Source organism: Poeciliopsis prolifica, unplaced genomic scaffold (assembly GCF_027474105.1).
Source record: "Poeciliopsis prolifica strain line A6 unplaced genomic scaffold, Auburn_PproV2 SCAFFOLD022, whole genome shotgun sequence".
Taxonomy (NCBI): domain Eukaryota; kingdom Metazoa; phylum Chordata; class Actinopteri; order Cyprinodontiformes; family Poeciliidae; genus Poeciliopsis; species Poeciliopsis prolifica.
The window spans coordinates 3642037-3668286 of record NW_026562397.1 but is presented as its reverse complement, the minus strand read 5'-3'; the positions used below and the strand labels follow the sequence as shown (position 1 = coordinate 3668286).

The 26250-nt window shown below is 40.2% G+C and overlaps 1 protein-coding gene across 2 annotated transcripts; it reads left to right on the top strand.

Annotated features, from left to right (window-relative positions):
- hnf1ba (HNF1 homeobox Ba) lies at window positions 1–24034 on the top strand. 2 transcript variants are annotated; one of them, XM_055045541.1, is made up of 10 exons: window positions 1–675; window positions 2608–2807; window positions 6676–6943; window positions 7016–7239; window positions 16842–16984; window positions 18684–18810; window positions 18885–19067; window positions 19914–20029; window positions 20238–20282; window positions 23739–24034. In XM_055045541.1, exons 1-10 carry the CDS (start codon window positions 305–307, stop codon window positions 23757–23759), a joined length of 1698 nt encoding a protein of 565 aa, XP_054901516.1. In that variant the 5' UTR covers window positions 1–304; the 3' UTR covers window positions 23760–24034. The 2 variants fall into 2 exon arrangements, with proteins under 2 accessions (XP_054901516.1, XP_054901517.1); XM_055045542.1 differs by lacking the exon at window positions 20238–20282.
- The last annotated feature ends 2216 nt before the right edge of the window (window positions 24035–26250 follow it).

Sequence of the window (26250 nt, the reverse complement as noted above, 5' to 3'; positions counted from 1 at the left end):
TCAGCCGGCCCACTCATTACCATGTTTTATATCCCCCTGCGCGCAGAAAGCATCATGGCAAAGCGGCTCCATCCTCCCCGCCAACAGGGAAGTGAGTGAAGCAGCCTCGCGGAGCAGGTGTCTGTCGCGCGGACAGAAACTCCCCCGCCCTCCCGACAGCTCCGGACTCCTGGAACTTTATTTATTTATTTAAAAGTTTTCTCCTTGCCCCCTTCCCCCCCATTCCCACCTCTATCTCTTTTTCTCTTCCCCCGTCGTTTAATTGCCCTCCGTCCTTCCTCGCGGTGCTTATGTCGTGTTTTTGATGTTCTCCAAAATGGTCTCGAAGCTGACGTCCCTGCAGCAGGAGCTCCTCAGCGCCCTGCTGGACTCAGGCGTCACCAAAGACGTCCTCATCCAGGCCCTGGACGACATGGACCCGAGTCCGCCGCCGCAGGGTTTCGGGGTCAAACTGGAGAGCCTGCCCGTGTCCCCCGGCAAGCCGAACGGCGCCGACGCGGACTCCAAGCCCGTCTTCCACACGCTCACCAACGGACACGGCAAGGGCAAGCTGTCCGGGGACGAGGGCTCCGAGGACGGGGACGACTACGACACCCCGCCGATCCTCAAGGAGCTCCAGTCGCTCAACACGGAGGAGGCCGCGGAGCAGCGGGCAGAGGTGGACCGCATGTTAGCGTGAGTTTATTTATTTATTTTTTTTATCATTTAAAGTTTTGAATTTGTTTTCAATTATAGCGCAATTTTTTTTCAAATTGCGCTATACGGATAAAATGGCGACGAAACAAAAATCCCACTTGCTTTAGGTTCATTTTGAGGGGTTGGAAACTGGACCTGAACAGAGGAGCAGGGCCCGGTTCTCCTGACACTAATGTCTTTTCTGTGTTTACACATTTAAAACAACCCGCCACGCTTCTTTTTTGGTTACTAATTATCCAAATAGATTATTTCTTTGCCTTTGGAAAATATCAGCTGAACTAAGATCTATTTATAATTAACTATACTCCACCTCTCAGAGATAAAAAACAGAAAAAGAAAAGCCGGCAACAAACAGGAGAAAGCAAACAAGTACTAGCAACGCATTACTGTCATTATTATTATTATTATTATTATTATTATTATTATTATTATTATTATTATTATTACTTCCAATTATTTTATTTTATTCATAAAGTGTCAAGACACACAATAAAAAAATAAAAATCTTACCTTTAAACAAAAATAAAAATGAATAAATGAAACAATTCAACAAATCATTCAGTTTTGATTGGAAGAAGGGAATAAAACCAATCATGATAACAAAAAAAAGAGAAAAAGTCCCAACAATATTATCAAAAGTTTCAAACTGAGAATCAACCCAGTGTGTGAAAAGCTGATCCATTTCAAACAAATAAATCTCTCCTCTCACTTTGCAAAGCTAATATTTGATGATTTGATCCTTGTATAGACATAACTTTGTTTCCACTTGGTACATTAAATTAGCTGAATTGGACAGTATTATTGAAATTATGATGAAATTGCTTCGTACAGCTGGATCCGGTTTTATTATTACAATATATTGTGAATTGTATCTTTATGTCGTTTAACCCAAATAAATGGCGCCTTCAAGTTCCTGCAGATGACTGCTTTTTGTTTTGTTTTTTGGCACATTGCTACAACACAAATAAAAGTGTTTGAAACGAGCAGGATGCGTGGGGACAAATATCACAACTAAACCCACGTGTAGTTCAGTTATTATTAATTTTATTCTATAAATCATCAACTGGAAGACACACAGTGGCGTGTGATTAGAGTGAACGGAGAGATTCTGGTTATTCATTGTCAAAAGTTATAAACTAACATCTCCCCACTTCACCAGCTACACTTTAAACGCCAGACCTCCACATTCTCTAAAACAAACAGTGGAGAGCAGATCTGCTTTATAATCGCTGATGTCCGTCCGTCCGTCTGTCTGTCTGCCTGTCTGCCCCGGTTACTGTTTGATTACCAGGCCACTATTCCTTACAGAGAGAGAGTCTGGCAAATCTGAGTTTATACCAGGTAAGAATTTAATGTTGAATTAGAAACTTTTTTTCTTTGAACATTTCTTTTTTGTGTACGTGTGTCTAGATTGAACTTATGGAAATTAGCCTGTGATCTCAGGCTAATATTATAAAACTGTTGTTTCATGTCAAGGAATTCTGACAAACATCTGAATTATTTATGAAGTTATACCTGATTTTTGACTCAAAATTTGAAAAAAAAAAATATTAAGACTGAAAAAAATTTGCTTAGGTTCTGTTAGAATATTCGTCTAAACCTTACATTGGTATAAGGCAAATAGTCCCAGTTTCTCAACCTCTGTGAATCCACTTGAACTAACCTTTGAAAATATTTACAGCCGCTGGAATGTGTGCTTCAGCGATAAAATGACTCATAATGGCTGCAAACTCCTTTCATCTTCTTGCAAAACAAAGAAGCTGTGTTTTTGCAATAATCAAAATGGATACATTTTTGTCGACTTTATATATATATTATATATATATATATATATATATTTTTATAGTCTGTAACAAAAGCTTGAAATTTTACCGTCGATGCCTGAACTGAAGTTTGCTTTCTGCTTGCCAGCGAGGACCCATGGCGGGCGGCTCGTATGATCAAAGGTTACATGCAGCAGCACAACATCCCCCAGCGGGAGGTGGTGGACATCACGGGGCTTAACCAGTCTCACCTCTCCCAGCACCTCAACAAAGGGACGCCCATGAAGACGCAGAAGCGAGCGGCCCTCTACACCTGGTACGTCAGGAAGCAGCGGGAAATTCTCCGACGTAAGTTAATATTTGAGTTTCTCACAGCTTCCAGTTTTAGATTTGTGGCCATGCGGCCGACAAGCAGCGTGCAGCTTTTTGTTCGGGTGTCTGCAGCACGGCTCACGTTTAGGCCTGCCGCCACGACAAGTTCTGCTGGACAATTAATTGTACCAGGAATTATTTTATTTTGAGACCGTTTTCAACTGATACAACAAGATCAGAAAAGCTTTTGTATTTTTAATAAACATTTTAACACTTCACCTGGAAAACATTTTAGATGTCTAAAATAAAAAACAACAATAATGAAAATGAATTATGGAGTCTCTGGGATCAAATTTGCATTTTATAAAATATTACTCATTAAGCTTGATAAGGAAAAAGTGGAAGGTACTGTTAAAGAAAAGTTATAACTAAATATTTTTTTGCAGGTGTCAAATATTTGCTGTGTTTTTCAAAATGGAGGGTTTTCAATTATATTAAAGGGGAGTGTCTCTTTAATGCCTCCAACTAGATTATAATTTATCTTGCTGTTAATTGATTTAATGCTTGTTGTGACAGGCCTACTCTCTTTAATCCTGCTGGTGTCCAATGAGCTCTAGGTTGCATGAGGTTGTAATAAACACTTGTGCATTCTGGGTAAAAAATTCTACTTATATTATAGTTAACAGGAGGCATCAACAAAATATGGCATGAAGAGTCACTGAAGTGATTATAAAATTGTTATTTGTTATTAAATGTCAGAAAGAATGAATAACATGGTGCAATTCTTCTGATTTAGCACTGCCTTGGAAGAAAATGTGAACATATGTAATACTCTGTGATTTTAATAGACAATATTAGCTGGTCAATTAGTTGGGCCACCTGCTCCGACACAGTCTGCAGTCAGTATCTTAGCAGACATCTTAAACCATTGCCTGAATAAGTTTGATAAATGTAGTTTTTTCTGTTGTTCCAAATTGTGGCTGTCTTTGATTTTTATGAGAAAACATTTATAAACAGTCAGTGTGAGAAAGCGTGGGCCAGCCATCAGTGGCAACAACAGGCAGGGGAGGGGCAGTGCTGCGTTAAATGTCAAATACCTGGAGAAAGCTTGTTCTTGTAGACTTTGAAACGTTTTGAAACCCTTTTTTATCTTAATAAAGTTCCTTCAAATCATTGAATTGAATTGAATTTATTTTACGGACGACATATCACGTCTTCCTTGCTTTTATTAATAATTGAGACTTTAAGCATATTAATGTTTGGTGATATTGAAATATTTAAAGTAAAGTACACAGATGTAAATATAAATTTACACTGATGTTTTTCAAAGTAGCATGTGGAGTATAACATGCTACTGTTTAGTTTAACTATATGCTGCAGTAGCTAGGCAGGCTATTTGGATGCTAACTTCAGTGAGGAAGTGGCTCCTTTCATTCCCATGCATTACTGGCCTTGTTATTTTATAGCTGTTGTAAATATTTCTGAACGGACAACTCTATATTTCCACTAACCTCAGTGAAAGCAGAGGTGCTAAAATGTATATTTTGGTATCGATCTCATACCAAGTAAACGTAGGGCCAGTATCACAGATACTGATTTCCGATACTGATAACTGATACTGATCATTTTTGAAGTTTCACATATCAAATTTCTGACATTTAGATGTTTTTTGGTCTTTCCTTTAGCTTGATCAAACCTGTGACAGAATTTGGAGAAAGTTTACAGGTGTCTACAAAATGCTTTACACATCATCACCTTCCTAAAATAACGACCTTAGTATATATATTTTTTTAAAATAATTTTTTGTTTTTTGCCAAAATCACTTACGGCAAAATATTATGTAGGCCATTATTTTATAACATTAATATGACAAACAGTATCAACAGAAAAAAAATATTTTGAAAGCAAATAAAAACAAAATAATTTTTTATACATAGTGGAGAGCCTACAAATCAGAAGTAAAACCAATGCTGATACTGACTTGGCATCAATATTTCCAATTATCCGCTATGCAGTAGTGACTAAAAATAAAAATAATATATTAAAAAACTGGCTTGTAATCAAAACCTGTGGAGTTGCATGAACTGGAAACAAAGATGAAGAGAAGAGAAAAAGTCCAGAGACACTTCATAGACGCAGTGAAAGATGCTGAGACTCAGAGAACCCTAAAGGCAGCACCTGACAGAAGATGGCAAGAGGTTCACATCGTACCTCTCCGAGCTTCACAATATCATCTGCTAATGTTACATTTGTATTTAGAAAGATATGTCTTTAATTCAAACAGTTTTCAGTCGATACGTTTTCAAGAACAGAATTTTATTCTGCTCTAGACAGAATGAACTAATGCCGAGTTCACTAATAGTTTTTTTTATGTCTTCAGTGAAGATGAGCAGAAACGTGTGAAAAGGTGAAAAGCTTGATTATCCTCTCCAGAATCAACTAGTTATTTTAAAATCGGTCTTAAGTGTGACCTGGTTCAGATGCACTAGATGATTTAATTATGTGTAATTTACACCGTTAATAACTTCATGAAGCCTGTACTTAGCTTTCATCTGCTTCTTCTTTGGTGTGGTTGAGTGCCTTTAGTTAATTTTAGTTGTATATATTATTATTATTATTGTGTGTTTGTTTATTTAATATTGTATATATTTGACTTTTTGCTCGGGAGTTGCAATAGAAATTTCGTTGAATCCTGTTCAATGACAATAAATACTATTCTATTCTTCTATTCTATTCTATTCATTAAGTTGAAAGTGCTTTTGAGAGAAAATGTCTGGACAACAAATTTTCCTTCTAGCTGTCTGTCAGCTGGCTGAAAGGAGGTTGCTACACTTTTTTCTTGTGTACAAAAGCTGCACATTAACTTGTTCTGATTTCAAACAGTCAGGCTGTGGAAACTTAATGCACACCACTCATTAATCTTACTAGCATAACGGCGATTTAATGCTGGGATTGAAGACTACCACGGCGAGTATCTTCTACTTATGCTTATGTCTATATATGAAAACCATATAAAAGAAAATGAATGCTTCATGTAATATTATTATGCATCCATTTCGCTGTACTCTGCTTCTGATAAAAAAAAAAAATTCTGTGTTTATACTGTAAAACCAGAAAACAGTGGCACTTCTTTACTCAAAGCTGTTACACTATGAGCTTCTCGTACTGGATTATGTTTAGTATATGCTTACATTCTGCTATGGACGCTACTATGTACTTTCTCAGGTGGATGCAGACAGAAAGCAGGTGCCATTTCTCACCAGATAACCTCAGCTGGTTCTCAAAGGGGCGCTCACTGGAGGGGCACGCCTCTGTTATTGATTTTATCATTTACTAATTCACAAACATCTGTTTAATGCAGAAAAAGGTGACTAGAGATATTTTCTCAGCCATTGATTTGGCGCCCATTCTAGGGTGGCACCCCATTTGCAGCATAAAGTTCTCTTTGTGGCAGTAAAACCTGGTTGATATTCTGCTAATGTAAAAAAAAAAAAGGTGTTTCTATTATTAAGTTTGTTCATATGACAAGTCATTAAAAAAACATTTGGCAACATGATCCTCCAACTACTGCATGTCGTCTTCTTTTTCTTTTTGTCATTACGTTATGCAAAAACATATTTCCTCTGCAGCTTTCCAAACACACTAATTTTGATACAGCCGAAAAACCTCTTCATCCAAGCGCAAATACGTTTCAGCAAAAAATTAGATTTTTTTTTTTTCCAGAATTTGCGTGTTTTCATAATTCCTATTTGTGTAATTATACCGTCAATTCAGCAACATCTCGTTGCGCTCGGGTAGTTGAAAAGTCTGCAAATGTCCTGAATTGACCATGGCAACAAGTAAAATAAAATTAAATAAAATGCTTAAAAAATGTGTTTTGAATGATCTCTCATTATTTTTGCAGAGTTCAACCAGGCCACTCAAGCTTCTATGGGCAGCATGTCAGACAAAGGCAGCCAGGATCCGGCCTTTTTCTACCCGGAGTTCAACATGTCCGGCCCAGGTATGGGTCAGTCGAGCGAAGAGGTTGGCACTGAGCCCCTGAGTAAGAAAATGAGGCGCAACCGTTTCAAATGGGGGCCTGCGTCTCAGCAAATCCTGTACCAGGCCTACGAGCGGCAGAAGAACCCCAGCAAAGAGGAGAGGGAGGCTCTGGTGGAGGAGTGCAACAGGTAGAAAAACACAACTCTCCGACGAAAGACTCTGCGGTGCATCTTTAACATCTTCTACCTCGTTTCCCGCAGAGCCGAGTGTCTTCAGAGAGGAGTCTCCCCTTCCAAAGCTCAGGGACTCGGCTCTAACCTGGTCACTGAAGTCAGAGTTTATAACTGGTTTGCCAACAGACGTAAGGAGGAAGCCTTCAGGCAAAAGCTGGCGATGGACGCCATCACTGCACCGTCGCACGGCATCAACCCACTGCTGTCGCATAGCTCGCCGCATCATCCCCAGACCAGCGTGTCCCCTCCAAGTAAGAATCCACCCGGAGATCAGAGACATCTGCTGAAACGGTCAATGCAAACGACTTTTATATTTCGTGGCTGAGCAATCACAAATGTTTTAGGATGTATTTTATATGATGGACCAACATAATCTTGGTCTGTCATTGTGAAGAGAAAACATGGTTTTCAACCATTTCTACCATAAAAGTAATCTACATGTGTTAATCCCCCTTTATTCTGATACATCTAAACGAATTCTAGAGGAATCAATTCTGTGAAACTGAACTGTTCACTGAGTTTTGGTCCCTACAAAAAGAGGTTGTTGTGACAGGGCTGTCCGTCCAAACTGAGAGGTAGGAGAAGCAGAAAAGAAGTCTACAGGTAGACACAAAAACTAATAGTTGTACACTCTTAAAATCTGGCCTTTATGGAAAAGTCTAAGAAGTCCAGTCTAATGTTTGCCACAAGTCATGTCAGTGACAAGTGGATGAAAGTTGAGACCAAACCTCTGGCCAGAATGCTAAAATTCTCATAAAATGCATCAAAGTTTGTGTTAAAAATGCAAGGTGATGTATTTGTCCATGTGACATTTTAGTTTCAGTTTCCCTTAGAGCAAAACTTTCCAGAAAAAAAAAGGTTTTCCAAGGCAGACTTGATGTGATCAGGGAGGCAGAGAAAGAGGCCTGGATGATCAATGACCGTGAGTGAACTGAGTAAATGCCATTGTTATTCTGATCTTTGAAAACACACTGAGAACAATCCACATTGTACCTGCAATCTCCACTCCAAAGTCAGCATGGAGAGGCATGACACAAAGGGCAGCAATCCTGTGACAGGCCAGGGTCAGGCCAGGGACAGGGAGGAGTGGGTTTGGGGGAGTTGGGGTGGACGGACAGATCCAGAACACCTCGACGTGAGATGTGTTGTGGTTTCCGTGGCTTCTCCTCTTGGTTGTCGAACGGGGAGACGCCGCGCGCTGTTCCGCCGACCATTTCACCCCAATCAGATGTTTGCATTTGGAGTAATTAGTATTGACCAAGCCCACCATTACGATATAAAACCAACCTGATAGGGCCCGCGGAGCTTTATGCCCCCTGCGCCATCACTCACCTGCCATAAAAGTGAGATTTGAGAGCCGCACTCAGAGCCCATTGTTGTCCTCTCGTGTTCGAACATGTGGCCACCTTTGAAGGGAACACAAACTGTTTGCCTTGGCTTGCTCTTTTACCTTTGAATAAACTGGTCCCACTTCTGGACCGTCTGTTTGCGTTTGTCTTTTTTTTTTTTTTCTTGTTGTGGCTCACTTGAACACCTGACCAGGCGATGACCTGAGGCTGCGTTGCGCTGGAAAGGGTCGACAGTGAGGCTGTCCAGCAGAAGGGGAAAGGTTGGTGGTAGACCCACAAAGAGGTGCTTACAAGGTGTCCCGCTGGCATCCCGCCGACACCATCAGCTATTTTTCAGCGTCAGCTCCAAACTGACAATAGCGTCCCGGCGGGCGGTCTCATTGCGTTGCCAGGGCACGGCCTGTATAATGCACGCTTAATGGACAATTAAAATCCTTTGCTGCTACATCTCCCGGGTCCTTGATAAGGGGGCTCCTCTGACTTCAGCCCTCTATACTCTGCCTCAGCAGGGGCTTCCATTGTCTGTGGTGTATTAGAGGACTGCAGTGATTGTAACATAGGGTTCATTTGTCTCCGCCGGGCCTTGCTGTTGAGGCTGGTCGCAGACTCGGAGCAGCAGGAGCTGTCCGCCGAGGTATTGGCTCCTTTCTGGCCAGACAGGACTGATCACCACTTCTTCTTTGCCTGTAGAGAAAGCCAGCTCACCCCTCCACCCTCCTCACTCTTTCCTCCTATGCTCACCTTCAGTCATACGTGAGAGGTCACTCCTGGGTCATTTCAGGCATACTCCTCTCACTCTGGGAGTTTTTATTGATTCTGTTTTGCTTCACTGATCAGTCGGTCACAACTGGATGGACGGTCAAACAGTGTGACGTGCATTTTTAGTGGTGAACTTTTTTTTTCTTGCTATAGCAACAGAAACTGATCCTACGGATAGATTAGCTGGCAGTGTTCGGCTCCTGTGTGGGATTTACCCTTTATTCTCCAAATAACATTTGCTTCTACTGCTAGAAGTCTACTGCTAAGTCCCATCTTCAAACGCATTCACCTGTGAGGGTAAGTTAAGCTATCAACCAGTGTTTTTACTTTTGCCCTACAAAAAGTGCAAAGACGTCAATGTCTCTTGATGGCCTTTAAAGGACAACCAACATTTGTTTCTGCATAGCCAGCTTCGCAGAAAGTATGTGCGTCAGTTTGAACTCCCTTGAAACACTGTTTAGTATTCATGTGCAACTATTTTCTTTAAATACCTTTTGGGTTTTTATATCTTTTTATACCACTTGGCTCCATTAGAATCCACTTTTGTCCGTTTTCTCTTTTTTTTTTTTTTTTTTGAAATCCTGTATAAGAATTTACAGTTAGGTTGTCCAGCGAAGGCCCTCACCAGTCGATGAGGAGTTTTTTTTAGATAGGAAAAGAAGCTTTTAGTTTCCATTTTTGCATCACGTCTTTCATCCAGAAGTGTTTTCGTAGAGCTTTGTCCCTTTGGGAAACTTTATGTGCAGTAAAGTACAGTTAAATAATTTTCTGGTCCTTTTTTGGGGTATGAGATGTGTTGTGCAGACAATGCATCAATTTCACCTTTCTTTACGAAAGTTTCAAAGCTGCTGGAAACTCAAGATGACTTTTTTGTTTGTGTTGGGTTTGAAACATCCTTAAGGTAAGGACAAATTACTGCACACTACATTTTAGGGTAAATAAAGGAGCTGTCAGGATGTTTTGAATCGAGCTGAAATCAATCTGCACGGCCATTACTCTCGGTTTTCTGGAAAGAAGCTTGACTAAATACAGCAACCATACTGCTTCTACTAATAATACCTCCATTGCAAGTGACAATAATGACATTAACAATAACAGTACAAGTAAAAGTGTGAATATGATTATGTAATGGAAGAAGCTATGTACAAAATTGGGTTACAAACTAATGAAGATTTGAACTGACAAAAACCAGCCACAGCAGGAGCCTTTAGGCAGATTCTAGTTTTCTTTGTAAGAATTAAAATTCAATTTAATTCAGTTCGATTTGGGTTGGTTCAGTTTGGTTGTGCTTGGTTTGATTCTATTGTATTTGATTCTATTCTGTTGCAGCAATTTACAATGAAGGTAATGCCAATGCACTAAAGGACACAAACAGGCCTAATTTGTACTCAGCCAACTCCAAGTTGGTCTAAATTAACTTCAAATAATTCCTTTCTTTTCCTGAGAAATCCAAACATATGTTCAGGTTCATATCCAGCTACATGTAATCTCGCTCACATCTAATTATGGTACAATACAATCATTTCAGTTGGCCATATAATGTGGACAGGTGAGATGCTGTCCGAACAAGGAGGCCCATCTGATTTCACAGAGTGTATCACAATTTCTATAGAGAAAAAGTGCAGGAGATCTGAGTCTCACACAAAATAAGAAAATGTTAATATTGTCCCTATTTATTCATACCAGTTCTTTTTGTTGTGCTTTTAAAAACAGTTTTAAGAATATGTTGTTGGATGACATGTTTACAAATGGAAAAAAGTGAGAATTTTTGGCTTTTGTGCATTTAATGAACAAAGAATAAATAAATGTATGTTTTAAACCCGAGGTTTTAAAAAAACGCCTTTTACTGACAGTCAATGATATTTAATTTTTCACTTAAGATTATCAGGAAACTGAAGCTGTGCTGTGGAAGCTGGGTGTTTTTTTTTTTAGAAAAGCAGCAGACTCAGAAGTTCCAGATCAGACACAGTAGTGAGTGGGTGAGTGGGCTGCCCAGCTTTCTGCTTTCACCTCAGGCTGGCTGAAAACAAGCATACACACTCAGAAAAGATTGCCCGACTTTGCGCTTTCCTGTGTCGGCTCCCCCAGAGTGCCACAAAGAGGAGACCGGATACGTCCTGCAAAGACCCAGGAGGTCCGTCGTATGCAGCGCCTCCACAATGGCCACAGCCTGGGGTTGGGGAGGCAGGCTTTGATATTACACGGGTCACACAGAGAGCGTGGGCCTTTTAAACCGGTCGAAGATCCCAAGCTACCACTCCCCTTCTGGGATTCTCGCCCTCCCCTTGCTCTCAGCGAGCTAGCACAAGTTTTTATTTCTTGTTTGCGCAACTGCACCAAAAACTTGCGATTTTTACAACTCTCAAAGCCACTCAGGAAACTCCCAACAAGATTAGCTTTTCCTTTTTCTTTTCTTATTTCTTTTTAGAAAACTAGCAAAGTTTTGAGTTGTGAAAACTCAATCTGAGGTCCTTGCCGCTCAAATTCCTGCCAAATCCAAAGAAACAAAACCGCCCTGAATAGCATCCTTTACTCCCTCTGACACTTAAAGAGGTCGCCCAGCTCCGAGATAACTGACTTTTTATGAGTCCTCCTCCATTGTGTCGCAATGGGGGTCACGAGTCCAATGGACTGCTTTATTGTTCCGCGGCCGTGTTTACAAGGCACGGCGGGTATTTGTGGGGTTGATAGTATGTCGCAGGAGACAATATGAAGTCTGTCGGCTGAACAAAATGGAGAATAGGCACTTTAGGCCTTGAAATACGGCGCAGTGGCCATATCTATATTCAAAGTGAGAGCTGGGAACTATCAGAGGCATGGTTGGTATAAATGTGTTTACTTTTGCTCTGATAGTAAAATAAAATGTTTGATACACTTGGGATGTTTTTTTTCCTTTTGAACAGAAACCCTAAAGAGCTTCAGGTTAAGACAGGACGATGTGATGCAGGACAGATTTGAATTATCTACACTTGATGGTTTTTTATAAATAAAAGCTGCCTAAACTGCATCTAACATCATATCCACAAGCTTTCTCTGTCTCAGGTCTGTGCAGGCTTGTTTCCATAAGAGAAATCAAGAAATGCGGCAGGATAAAATAGTGTCAAGAAGGAATGACCATGTTACATGTTAGCTTAACATGTAACATTTTTAACATTCTTAAGTTACCAAACTTAGGCGTCAATTCTCAGCCCATCTTCTACTCCGGCGAAGTCTCGAACTTGATTATGAAGTCTTGAACTGAAGATCTATTTGCAGATTTCTCCACTAAGAAGGAGTGAAGGAGAATGATTGACTGAGAGTAGTAACCTTGAGAACCACCCATAAATCTAAAAGCTTTTTGTTGCAAGCTCATTTGTCTGAATTTACAATAATTAATGGCTTTTAACAATAATAGAAAAAATACAATTCTGAAAATATTTATAAAGATGTAATTTTTGTTCCATTCTGGCCCAATATTATTACTCTGAAGCAGACAGAGACAGCAGATCACTGATAAATCTGCACAAAGGTTTCCTACAATATGATATTCGGCATTGATAGCTAATGCTACTCATGTCAGAGCTGAAAGAAAGCTAAAACAAGCCACCTAAATCATTTCATTGGACATAGTTGTTTGGTACAGACAAAACATTCAGAAAAATAAACAAATCAGACAATACAGATATCTGACGTGATAAACTTTATGCTCACAAACAACCATGTTCTTTGCTAAGGTTGTTTAAGTTGTATCTTTACCTTCTCTCTTTCCATATTGAGTCAAGATTATTGGTGCCAAACGCATTATTTATTTTATTACATAGAGACCTGTTCAATGAATTAGAATATTTTTGAAAAGTTAATAATTACGATTTTCCACTTGTTAATAAAACACAACATTAAAATTAGAAGAGCACAGACAAATTAAAAAAAAACAAAAAAACATTTTTGATATAGAAATATAGCCTTAGCAAAAAGTATATTTAGTACCTGCTGTAAGGATTTTAATTTTTAAATTTAATCTGATAAATGAGCCTCATCAGAACTCTTATTCAAATGTATTAAATATGACTGAATGTCCTCGATTTGAACAATAATATGGCAAACTACACTCACACAATGTTGCTCACATCCTGCTCCAATTTCCAGCAGCCTTCATTAGGAAATCAATGCCTCCCTCATTGCTCACCTTTCGTGTCAGTGCCTCTCCCTGTTTTCTTTTCTTTCTTTCTTTCTTTTATCTCAAAACCGGCTGTATATCAATACTTGCTGTCATGTCAGACCGACTTCGACTGGGCGCTGCGGCTGTCACACCCGGGTCAGGGACGGAGGGTGCTGTGGGGGAAGATGGGAGATCTGAGTGCAAACAGAGTCTGTCTCTGGATTGTCACTGAGGGAGGGGACGCTCTCCCTGTCCGTGTGAGGCTGAGACCACAGGATAAGAATGTGTTTGACATTGCTTGTAATTGTGTAATGTTTGCTCTGTTGGTATCAGGGGGTGGAGGGCTGGGGGTCTGCATCAGCAAACAGGTATTAGATTGTCAGTTGTGTGTGTGGGTGCGTGCATGGGTGTGTTTGTGTGTGTGTTGGGGGTATTTAGGGGTTGGGTTAGCATTCTTTGAGAGACAGCTAGAAGTCCAGACTTTGGCTTTAGTGTTTGTATTACACATTTTTTCTCTGTAGCGATGTAAGTATGTGAATTCTGTTAATGGTGCAAGTTATCCTTATTTTAACTAGTTTGTGCGACAAACTTTATTTTTCTTCTTCCATCCTGTCTTAATAGTCCCAGGAGCGATTATATTTAACTTCCATATACAAAGGTTTCCATAACCCTCGAACTAGGGCTGGACGATATGGCTGAAAACCTATCACAATATAATCATAACAGTCGATGTTAATAATTGTCAATATCAATAATTATTGATTCATTTTTTGTTTTAAATATCTCTAATACTGCCAAACTGGTAATGTGACCTTCCTTGGTTTTAAATTTTAAGCAGCTTTGAGACACGGTGGGAAAACCTGAAACTGTTGCTGCTCAAGTTAATCAACAGGCTGTTGCTAGGTAACCAAAAAGTGGATGAGTTAGTTGATGTCACAGATGTCGATTAGCTAGCCGTGAGAGGTTGAGCGGCTGAAGCATTTCCTCTGCCTACATCACCCAGAATGCTGTGCGATTCTGGATCAGGGTTCAGTGACTAGTCTACTTACTGAATATATCGATTGTTGTTGATTTATTGCCTATCCCTACCTTGGACTGTTCTACATTTTGAAACATTTTAAATGTATTTTATGTGAAAACATCACAAAAACGTGTAAAATTAAAACCCGGAAGGAGCATGATGCTTTCAACATGCCATGCATTGGTGTTCAACCTCCATGAGCCGCCTTTAATGCACACTAGATTAAATCAGTTATATCAAGTTTTACCTCATATTCACAGCGAGATTTAGGGCTGTACTTTGATTAGTCCATTCTAACACCCGAGTATGGTTTGATCTAAATCTGCTTGTAGGGTCATTGTCCTGCCAGAAGGTGAACTCTGCCCCAGTCTCATGTCTGGCCCAATGTAACTTTTTATGCAGCCCTTTAGACTCTAGAGAGCCGCATAAATAAAACCTTCAAGATAACAGCTGTGTTCTTAGATATTATTTTATCAGTCAAATTAAAGCAGCTTTTTATCAATCTACTGCCAAATAACATCACTATGTTCAATGTTATTTAATTAATTTTTTTTTCAGCTTCACATCAAATTATAATGTTGTTCCCTCCTCAAAAACATAGTTCAACCTCACTCCTCCACCGCTCCTTCCCCTCCCAGCTTCTCCAGACTAGCGGCAGCAGCAATCAGCAAACAGCTGGTGGAACTGAGCATCGACTGAGCTTATCATGTGAACTTCCTCTCAAAAAAATGTGCCTTTAATTTAAAAAAAATTAAAGGCTTGATGGATGAAAACTGTTGTGGTGAGGTGCTGAAGGTGGAGTGTTGGCGAGAGCAGGAGCTTGTTAAAGAGACAGAGCCCAATTTTAAGGTGTTAAATTGCAAAGTCAGATTTCTTATAAGTAATGTTTAACACTTTTATAACAACTGAAGGTAACATAGTTACATGACTGTGCTATGGGCCTGGAAAGCAAACAATACTGCCCCTTTAAGAAGAATTCATTGAACGCAGACACAGCTATTTATTAATAAGGTACTTTTGCCAATACATAGGGTAATTTTATTATTATATACTTCCACAATAGGATTTTTAAGGACATTCGTAATTCAGATGTGGTTTAAAATATAAATGACTTGGACAACCCGAGTTAGAGAAAAGTGTAGATTGGACTTTGGATCCATCTTTTCCAACAATGGCTTCTTTTAGCCCAGATTTAAGAAGAGTGTGATTAGTAGTTCCCATGTCAACATGGGTCAGAAATAACCGCATCTGTTGATCTTCACGATGCCGTTTGTCCACTAATGTCTTCTGGTTAAACAACACAGCTGGACTTACACCAGGATATAATGACACACAAGTTGACAGATTTTTACTTTAATGATTCCTGCTAACGTTTGGTTGCTCTGGAAGTGAATACAAATGTACGGCAAACTTTTCAGATCCTTTCTGTGCAGAAAATCGAAAATGATGTTCACATATCTTTCTGCTTCGCAATTCTGAATTAATTTGTTTCGCTCTAAATCCAAAGTATATCGCTTTTTTTTTACCCTTTTTTGTTGTAAAATGAGAAAATGTGAAATACCTAGAGGGCTTGGGAACACTTAGCAACCTTTACACTGAATGTTAGCATTTCCTAAACCACCGGTGAACCTTTTCACTGACGTAATGAAGGACATCAGCAGCAACAGCGGCAGTGACCGTGTGCTAATCATGGAGTCTACTGGAAGTTGTGGTCTTGTGAGTGCGTGCACACAGAGAATGACCTTGGCTTAGCTGCATAGATAGCAGCAGTGGACAGGTCAGTCAGTGTGTGTCTGTATGCGTGCGCGTGTGTGTGTGTTTGCTTTGTCCTACTCGGTCTGAGTCAAAGAGCAACACAGCCGTGGCTGCAGCTGTAACTCTCTTTCTTAAATCATCATGAGAGTAAATGCATCATGAGAGTATACTGCAGGGTGCATGAAGCTGTGTTTCCATCACCCATAAAATTGCATAATTTGAAATTATGGAAATTAATTTGCTTCATGGAAACACACCAATTAAACAACAAACTTGGTAAATTTTTTGCACTAGGATGACGTGGTTTTTCAGTCATATGGAAACACTTTTTTTTTTACATCACACAAGTCAAATACTGCTGGCAAAAATGACAAAGAGGACGACAGGAAGTAGGAGGATGATGGTTTATTTTTGTTGAGGATTTTTTTCCGGACAATATGCCGCTTGCTCCACCATAAAAAGTTGTGTGTCATTCAAATGTGTTGGATCTGTAGCTCTTCTGTGAAAATGCAGCGTTCAGTAGCTGCTCTCAGTGCTGCTGTCACTCCAACACCTGAATAAGATGCCGATGTCTCCTCTGAAAGATGATGAGCTCCAACGCCAAGGCCGAGTTATGAACATATCTGATCTAACTGTTTACATCCATTGCTGGCACAATTTTTATTGACTCAATCCATGAACAAGCTTATTCACATGTGATTTCAATTTCATTTCTTACTGAATGGAAATGTGACTTTGTGGAGGTTTTTGACACTAGGAGAATATTGACAAATATTTCCACACATGTTTAATGGATTTTGTGTGTGTCTGTGTTTTTCTCTCTCCCGCCAGTGCGTTACAGCCAAGGCCCTGGCGAAGTCTCCTCCTCCACCGCCATCAGTCACCACAGCAGCAGCAGCCAGTCGGTGCTGCAGCAGGTGTCCCCGGGAGGACTGGACCACAGCCACAGCCTGCTGTCGCCTGACGCCAAGATGGTGAGTGAGCACACCTGGACCCTCCCTCCGTGGCCGCAGATTAGATAAGGCATGGCGTGCGTTCAGCGGAAACCCTGAGCCCTGCTCTCCCACGGACCCTACGCCAACAATTCTCACATTGTGCAGCTCTGTGTGAGCGGCAGCGTCCGAGCAGGCAGCCTTCACCCGAGCAGACAGGCAGGCACGCCGGTCGCTCTGCCAACAAACAGCACAATGAAACGTTCTGTTCTTATTGATTAAATGCCGAGCAAAGAGAAGCCAAAGGTGGAGGAATGACAGCACCATTTGATCGTGCTCGATAATCTGCCATCATATGTAATAACATGCTTTCAAAACATCCCTAATTTTATTATATCTTGCTCATGAGAAGGTAAACTTCTTAATCACCTTTCAAAGTGGTCTTGACCAACCAGTCCAGGATTCCTGAAGAGCTTCCAGACTTTTCCTTCGGACTACTTTAGTAGCTTTTTTACACATCTAGATGCAACCTTTCATCTGACCGTGACAGCATGCTTTCAAAAAAAAAAAGAAAGAAAAAGAAGTGACCCAGAAAAGGAGATGGAGTTTCAAGTGAAGAAATTGATTTACAGCACTAAGCTCCTCCTCCTGGCTCTGATTGGATGTTTTTGACCAGGAGCGGTGTATTTCTGCAAATGGCAGTGGCACCACATTGAGCTAATGTTTTTTATCTGTATCGTGTTATACCGTCAGAACAGCGACAGTTTTAGCAAATATGTGGAAAACTTATTGACTTTAAAAGTCCCTGTAACTTTAAGAAAGATTGAAGATCTGAGGTCAAATCTGAGAAACCCAGCATCCTACTTTTTATTGTTTTCTAAAACTTCAGTTTTTGGGAATAACTTTGTTCCTAGAATACGATGGCCTAAAGTCTGAAACAGTTTTTGAGCTCTTCAGAAATCAGTCTAGAAGAGAGCAAATTGTTTTTTAGTGACACACCTACAGTTTAACTTAAAACAGCTCAACTGTGTAAGTGTAGACATTTCTTCATTTCTTGAGATTAGGAGCAACTTCTTGCCGGAATAATTCATGGATCGACGTCAGGCAGCAAACAAATAACCGGATCCAGAAAATCAAAGCAAAAAAAAAAACCCTAAACATTCCTCTGTCACTTTCAGATACCGCGTGGAAAAGCTGAAAAAATCCAATCCATCAGACCCAAACAAGTCTATCTCAGACTTTAAATTGTTGGCCTGTGTTTGAGCTGACCAAACTTCCCTGTTAGGACACTTCCGCCTTTCTGACTTGGTTTGTGTGAAATGAGTGCCAACATTGTGCCGTGATGGTCTGTCGGTTTGGTTTTTCTTTTTTTGTCCCTTTGTGGTTGTGAAATGAGTCATATTCAAATGAATAAAACCCCAGTCTAGAGGAGGATCCAGTAAACCCACTGAACCGTTTGCTCTCATATCTGTTTCTTCAAATCTTTTACTGTTTTGTTTAGGACGTCCTCTCGTGCGTCGCGTTTGAGCGGTTTACACGAAAAAAATGCCGGACCAAAGAATCCAAACTGAGTCAACATTTTGAACCCGCTGTTTGCTCAGCAGGCAACATCTGGCTCGCTTTGGACATGGATTTACACAGGAAGGCGCTCGACCTCTCTTCGCTGAGTGCCGCGTTCAGCTGAAAGCAAATAACGCAGCAGTAAAAGCTTGATTTCATTTCCCTCGTCTCCCGTCCGCAGATTTCAGGGTCGGGCGGAGGACTTCCTCCGGTCAGCACGCTGACCAACATCCACAGTTCCCACCACGGCCACCAGCAGCCGCAGAACCTACTAATGCCTCTGACAGGAGTCATGGCAATAGCGCAGAGTAAGTCTCGCAGGAAAAACAGCTGTTCGTCCGAAAACGGTCTCCAGGATCTAACGCGAGGTGTTTGTGGTCAGGTTTGAGCACGTCGCAGGCCCAGACGGTGCCGGTGATCAACAGCGTGGCGGGGAGCCTCGCCGCTCTCCAGCCGGTACAGTTCTCCCAGCAGCTCCACAGCCCCCACCAGGCGAGCGTGATGCAGCAGTCGCCCAGCCACATGAGCCAGCAGCCCTTCATGGCCACCGTCACACACTCTCACAGTCAGTAACTCTGCTCTCCTCGTGCCTACCTGTTAAATCATCATTCATTGTTGTTTTGTTTGTTTTTTCGTGACTACTAGCACTATTAGCTTGTGTTGAGTTGGTTGAAATTCAAAGCAGAACCCATGAAGGCAAAGCTGTATCAATGGTAACTTCTGCTCCGGGTTTTATAGTTCATAATGTTGTAGCTTCTCCTTTTCCCTCCTCGTAGCTGCGGTGGTGTGTAGATGGTAGATAGAAAAAAGAAATTAAAGTGGAGGAGTAAATTTCCACCAAAAAACACTATGACTTAAAAATGTTCTTGAACAAACAAGAAAAATTTTTCAACTTTACAAACAAGGAGTTTGAAAAGTTTAAAATTTGTCACAATTCAGATAATTGACTTTCTGAGATTTACTTAATCTGAAAGTCGAAAGTATTTCAAGTGCTGACAATCATGAAGATGATTGACAACGATAAGCTCCTCCCCCTGCCTCTGATTGGGTGTTTCTGACTGAGCGTTGTATTTGTTCAGATGACGTCAGGAGGAAGGCAGAAACACTCCAGTTTTTCCACAGATGATCAATATATTGACATTAGCGCTGTCACAACACAATGGCAATTTGAACCAATTTGTAAAAACCATGGAAAAGTTGCATACTGCTGCTTTATCAATAACAATTGAAACAAACAAACTGTAAAGGGGAAAAAAATAATAATATCACGAGACCATATATTTAAAAACAAATCCTACAAATTACATAGTTCTGGTACATCTCTGTCAGAGAAAATGTAAATATTTCTGCAAATAGAAGCTGGATTTCACACAACAGATTTTTCCTTCTTTCTTTTTTCTCTCTCATGCAGTGTATTCGCACAAACAAGAGCCCCCGCAGTACTCTCACCCGTCCCGTTTCCCCCCATCCATGGTCACAGATGCCAACAGCATCAGCACCCTCAGCTCCATGTCCTCCAGCAAGACGGTGAGTCCCCTCGTTTGCCTCTCAGACCGCAGTTAGATCCCCCTCTGCCCTCTCTCTGATTCTCATTCTGATTGTATTAGAATCACAGCGAAATTTGCTGTATATTCCTTTAAAAAAACCATCCCTAAATACAGCCAGGTAGAAAGAGAGAGACTGTGTGTGTGTGCCATAATTTTCTGTTGACCTGTTTAATTCCTTGTCGTGTTAGGACGCTCCTGTAAACAAGATGGTGCAACTCGGGGGTATCTCCTGGGTAAATACTTTATTTTATCAGTTCAGCTTCAATGAGTGAAATCCAACTCAAAGCCAATCACTTTTTAGCCCAGGGTGTGTAGCCGTGCACACTAACCCTTTCCGCTTCCTGTTTGGAGCTGATGCTCAGACAGTCCCAGACCAAACAGACTAGATGGATGCATGGGTAGGACACTTTCATCACCTTTCCTGTGACTGTCCAATCAGTCTCTGCCTCTCCTCCACTTTCATCTTCACCGCTGCTGCCATCAGGAAATGAAGAGCTGTTAATCACGGCTCTGCTTTCCTGCGTGCTTACAGTGTGGCTGCAGGTGAAATGAAGTGAGTGGAGGAGGGCGGCGGTGAAGTTTTTCTTCTTCTTCTTCTTGATCCTTTTGGTAATTACGCCGCTTCCTCTTTCCTACTTCTCCCTGCTCTCTTGTGATCGCTCTAGCCTGAAATGTTGTCCACGGTGTGTTAACATGCTCAATTTCCCACGCTGAGGCAGAGCGCTCGCTCTCCACTGACTGATGATGATGAGGATGATGATGGAGGCACAGAGAGTCGGTGCCGTTCTCTTTTGTGAAAGATACATAAAACGTGATGTGTCGTGTAGAGCATTTTTGGAAGTACAGTAAACAGAGACGAGAACGTCTAGTTAAAATAAAATGCAATTTAACTTATTTTTTAAAGTTGTGAATAAAAACCTCACATTCACACACAAAAAAAAAGAAATGGAGCTCCAAATTAAAAAATTGTGCTGATTTGTGACAATTGATTGTCACAAAAAAATTAGCCTGTGAGTTTTAGATTAGATGTTTTATTCAGTAATTTAAAAAAAATAATTATTGTTGCATGTGAAACATTTTCAAAAAAAGAAAAAAGACACAAACACAAAAATATTTACAATTAGCTTACTTCTACGTAAGTAGATTATTTTTACTCTTTTTTTTTTTTTTTAAACAACTAGAACCAAAAAAAAAAGAGCCTCAGAAATCTTTGCTTCCTGCTTATTCAGCATTACGGCATGTTATTTATTGAACAATCACCAGAAAAGTCAGGGATTTTCTTATCAGGAAGTGATTTGGACCAAACCTCCGTTTTATTAAACGAGCCGGGCTTTATAGCACCCAGTATTTACCCGCAGCCCTCCGCTCGGAGCGCGCGCCGCTTCTAATGACTCAGGTGTTGGCTGCAGGTCAGCTTTTATCAGGTGAGGCTGTTTGCCGGCCGCGGGGTCACGCCGGGGTCAGCCGTCTCCATGGAGAGGCAGGTGAAAAATAAATCCCTCAAACAGTCCTGAAGGGGCAGAGAGAGTGGAAACAGGCTTTTCAGAGCCAAGGGGAAGAGGAATGGGGAATGTATTTGGTCAGGTGTGGCAGGCTGAGGTGGGAGGGCTGTTTAAGGCAAAAGCAGGAAAACTCAGTGACTTTAACCAATAATGGAAAAACATGACGAAAATGAAAACAAAAAAACAGATTTTTGGTGAGTAAAGATAACTTTTTTGGTTGATGTTTCTTAAACGTCGCCTTGAGGGCCGACCGTCTCTTTCACTTCTTCGTCCTCTGCAGGTTTAACATTATAAAAATATTACTTTTCTAGCAATGTAATATTACCCGCAGCCAGGTAATGTCAGTAACAGAATAATACTATATCCTGTAAATAAATGTTTCAGTTTATTTAGTTTTTAGCTAAATAAGCTGAAATATGAATCCTCTTGGAATCCATTTTAAAAAGCTTTGTGTGGCTAAAATAGACAGCATGATGCCATGAAACGATGAGCAACAGATTCTCTCTGCTTACGCTTAAGATTCAACAACAAAACTGATGCTAACTATTGATGAGAAAAAAGTGCATAAATAATCGAATAAATTATGATTTTCCCTTTTCTTCCATTTTTCTCCCTTTTCATAGTGGCAGGATCAACTTTGGTCCTCATTTAGTCCTAATTCTCACACTTATGATTGTTCTTAACAAATTGACTTTGTACATTGTCAAGTTTAACTGAGCAGCACTTTTGCTGATCCACAACTTAAACGACATGATCTCTTGTCTTTCCTGTTTTGAAGAGTTCGACCAAGAATAATGGGCCATATTTACAGCCGCAGCATAAATAGGAGAGTGTCACGTCATATTTACACTCCAGCTAAACAGGAAGCATGGAGCACTAATTAACCTTCAATCTCTGGTTAACTCAAAAAAAACATTACAGATGCTTTTATCATGCTTACGTTGACCTTTAACCGTACGACTGTGGCTGTGAATTAGGTGAATTACAGGGGATTTCATGAAAACATTTGCTCTGAGTGCATTTTTTTTTGTGCAAAATAAACATGTTGTGTGTTTGAGTTTATGCTGCTTAAATGAAAGTTGGCTTTATCTTTAAAGGGCTTTTCATGCACTTTCATCAGATGTGCTGCTACATGTAGAGGATGCTGTTTGTTCCAGCTTTTAACGCCTAATGCCAAATATATTTGAAACATGGTATAAATTCAGTCAGTTTTTACAGAAACTAAAAAAGTTACGGAGTTAACTGCATTATTGTTATTATCATTATTACTGAGAATAAGAACTTCAAGGAATCAAATAACTTTATTGTTATACCAGCTCCCCATCTATGTTTAGGGGATGGATTTCAGACTCAGGTCGCAGTTTAAGAAGCCTAATAAATAACTGAATTAATCATCATCATCATCACCATCATCATTGTTATCGTCGACTTTATTTATAAAATGCTTTTGAAACAGCAGCCACAGCTGAAACAAGTGTTGGACATTAAAGATAAATAAAATAAAGCAGAAAAATAAAGGAACAAAGGTATAATAAAGTAAAAACTACATTCAAAACACAATATGACAAATAAATAAGATCAATACCAATAAAAGTTAAGTAAAGGCAAGTCTCATTTGGGTTGAAGGCCAATGAGGAAATTTAAGTTTTCAGACAAATTTTAAAATTGGACAGTGAAGAAATAAATAGAGAAAGAAAGAAAGAAATATGAAGTGAAATGAGGCTCAAGTTGGCATTGCTGAATGCTACAAACGCAAGACGTAGTCCATAATATTGCACAAATAAATAAATAAAATATTATATTTCAAATAAACCTAGTCACAAAAAATAACTAAATAATAATGATAACCATCCTCATGTTTCTCACTATGTTTGCTGCCATCTTGTGGGCGTGTGTGGATGCGGCAGAATGACAAGTGCAGCTGAAACTCGTTATTTCTGCCTTGTTTAGTTATTATTTTTCCTCTCTGTGTTTAAGTTGTAGGTTATCATTGAGCTGACTTTATTTGACTGTTTGTTTGTGAAGCTGGAAATAAAGGAGTGCAGTGACCTCGTGAACCGTTGACAAGCCCGTAGTAATCTGACAACAAAACTGATCGCGTCCTCCGGAATATACCCAGAATGCATCTGTGCTTTATGCAACGCAGGTTTTTACTTTGCCTGACTTCTCTCTGCTTTTCTTTCCCAGTGTCCTCTTCCAGCTTGGTGAGAGCGTCCAACCGTCTTCCCCACTGCCCGGCAACCGGAGCGCATTTTTCCACCCTCTCTCCCGGGTTAGCATGACAACTGCTAATGGACTCGCAGGCGCGCGCACGCTGGACAACAAGCTGGTCAACAAACACGGAGGGGAGGGGGGCAGGGGGGAGTACCGAGTCTGCTGCGCGTGAATGATCAAGGATGTTTATGATTCAAACTCAAATCTTAGAAAACAGTATTCGGTTAAAAAAAAAAAGTCATCCCAAGTTGTCACTTAAAGGAACAAAAGCACCAGAATGAACTATTTTGAGGACCCTGTTGGAGGGATTTGGGGCGACGACATTAAAGTCAAGACATTAAAGACAGAGAGGACGAGGGGGACGCCTTGTCTGCACGCGTGACAATCACAACGACCACTATTGATCTCGTGCATACATTTCTTACTGTTTTTTTTTTAAGGAGTCTTCCATGTTTGTATCTGTTCACCTTCAGTTTACTGTACCGCAAATGATCGCATGAAGTCGTTCCTTGTGTATACTGTGATTTGAAAAGACTTTGACAATCTCAAAAGGACTATGCAATGCTTTGTATAACTGGATTCTGCACAAAACTCCACACACTTGGAGGCTGGAAAAGGAATATGCACTAAACAGCTGTTGTAAACTGTTGATAAAATAACAAAACCAAAAAAAAAGTAGATTTGTAACGATACGCCAAACTGATTTAGGTTTTTTTTTGTTGTTTTTTTTTACACTTTGAACGCAGCCCATTGTTGAAACCTCCGGCTCTTGTTTGCTCCCAGGCTCAGGTGAATTTAAGGAATGGGACTCACCCCTCCTCTCGGACTTTATTTCCTCTCCCACTTCCTGCCGGCGATGTAAAACAGGACAAATATTGTTAATAACTCCTCGTCATGAACCGCGGCTCACCGTTAGGTGGCCCTCCCCCTCCCGCCGGGGAAGAATGAAAAACATCGGCAGGTCTTCATAAACATGAGAGAGCGGCGGTGTTGTGACAGCCGTGGCGTGAAGGTCACGCGGGAATGCGGGGAATCTGCGAGGCGCGCGCCAACGACCGCCTACGGTGACAGTATTAAGGCGTGTTGAGCGTTCATATCCAGACCAAAATTGATCAAGCTTCCCTTTCGGGGCGACTCGACTCGACCCATGTGGGCCCTCCCAGTCTCCAGCTCATATTATTAGGTCATCATGTAGTCGTTTGATGTGACTGTTATCGGCATTCAAGACATGATTCCTCTTTCTCTCTCTCCTCTTATTGTATTATTTTTGTACAAAATTGAAATCAATCGTAAATCATTATTTATACTTACTGAAAAAATATTGGTATTTGAAGTAAAAAGCTTTTTTTTCTAAGAATAATACGTGTGGTTATTGTTTTGCAAGTTTTAAGTGAGCATATTTTATGTTTATTGGTGTGTGATTAAATGTCTTTGATCATAATCATTTTCTATTATATTTGTCAAAAAAAAAAAAAAAAAACACCAGTAGAAGATCAATATTCCCCACCTAAGCCCAAAACGGGCAAATCTAAACTAGTGGTGGGCCACAAAATTTATTTATTCAAAAAGTCAGATGAAATTTTTTCGTGTCTTTTTTTGTTTTATATTTACTTGAACCATAATAAAATTTTTAGAATCCTTAAAGAGTCTCTTAATGAGACTGCTGCCTCATTAAAAGAAAAGCAGACAATTGTCAGATATTGGAGTTTATTACTTTTCTAGTTCGTTAGCCAAATTTTTACCGTTCAAAATGAACACCCAGGTTCCTCAAACATGCATGAAAGAATGAAGTCAACACTCCAACTATGTCTATAATCAGGGAGTAACTTTTGACATAATTATAAATCTCAAAAAGTTGATTTTAGATTATTCAGCTCCTTTAACAAATATGTAAAAGAAAACTATTTTTATTTAAAAAAATACCTATTGCGGCTTTAAGCTGCATTTGTCTTATTGTTGATTTCTTGCTCTAATTCAGACATTTTTTGTTGTCAGTTCCTTATGTGTGATTATTGTTTTTGCAGTACGGTAACCTACAGAATCAGTTCTCACGTGTACAAACTACAGAAGCGAGGAAGTGCCAATATTGTCCTCCTGGGTCGTTTTAACACTCATTTCTGCGTCACTTGAAGTGAAATATTTTCTGCACATGGCGATCTTGCTTTCAGGTCCTGCAGCGTTGTGATTTAATTGGCGGAGCTGCACTCTGCAGCGTGGCTCCCCGCTGACCAAAGCCTTGTAATCCTTTGACGTTGCTCCATTTGCTTTTCAATGAGGCCTTTGATTTCGAGTCCCGGGAAGCCAGTGAAGTTCTGACTTAGACTCTTTCATTTCGAGAGACACTAAAATACAAGAGGGTTTGTTTGCATCTGTTACATTTCTTTACACTCCATCTGATCCATCATTAAGGCCTGAATACGAACTTATTTCATTAGCAGACTGGATGTTATCGAGATGCATACAAGACTATTTTGGCTGCTGTTTT

Excerpts from the sequence above, each read along its gene's own strand:
- hnf1ba (XM_055045541.1), top strand. The coding sequence starts at position 305 with ATGTTCTCCAAAATGGTCTCGAAGCTGACGTCCCTGCAGCAGGAGCTC. Across the intron at positions 676-2,607 it reads GAGGTGGACCGCATGTTAGC|CGAGGACCCATGGCGGGCGG; the intron begins GTGAGTTTATTT and ends TCTGCTTGCCAG. Across the intron at positions 20,283-23,738 it reads AACTCGGGGGTATCTCCTGG|TGTCCTCTTCCAGCTTGGTG; the intron begins GTAAATACTTTA and ends TTTCTTTCCCAG.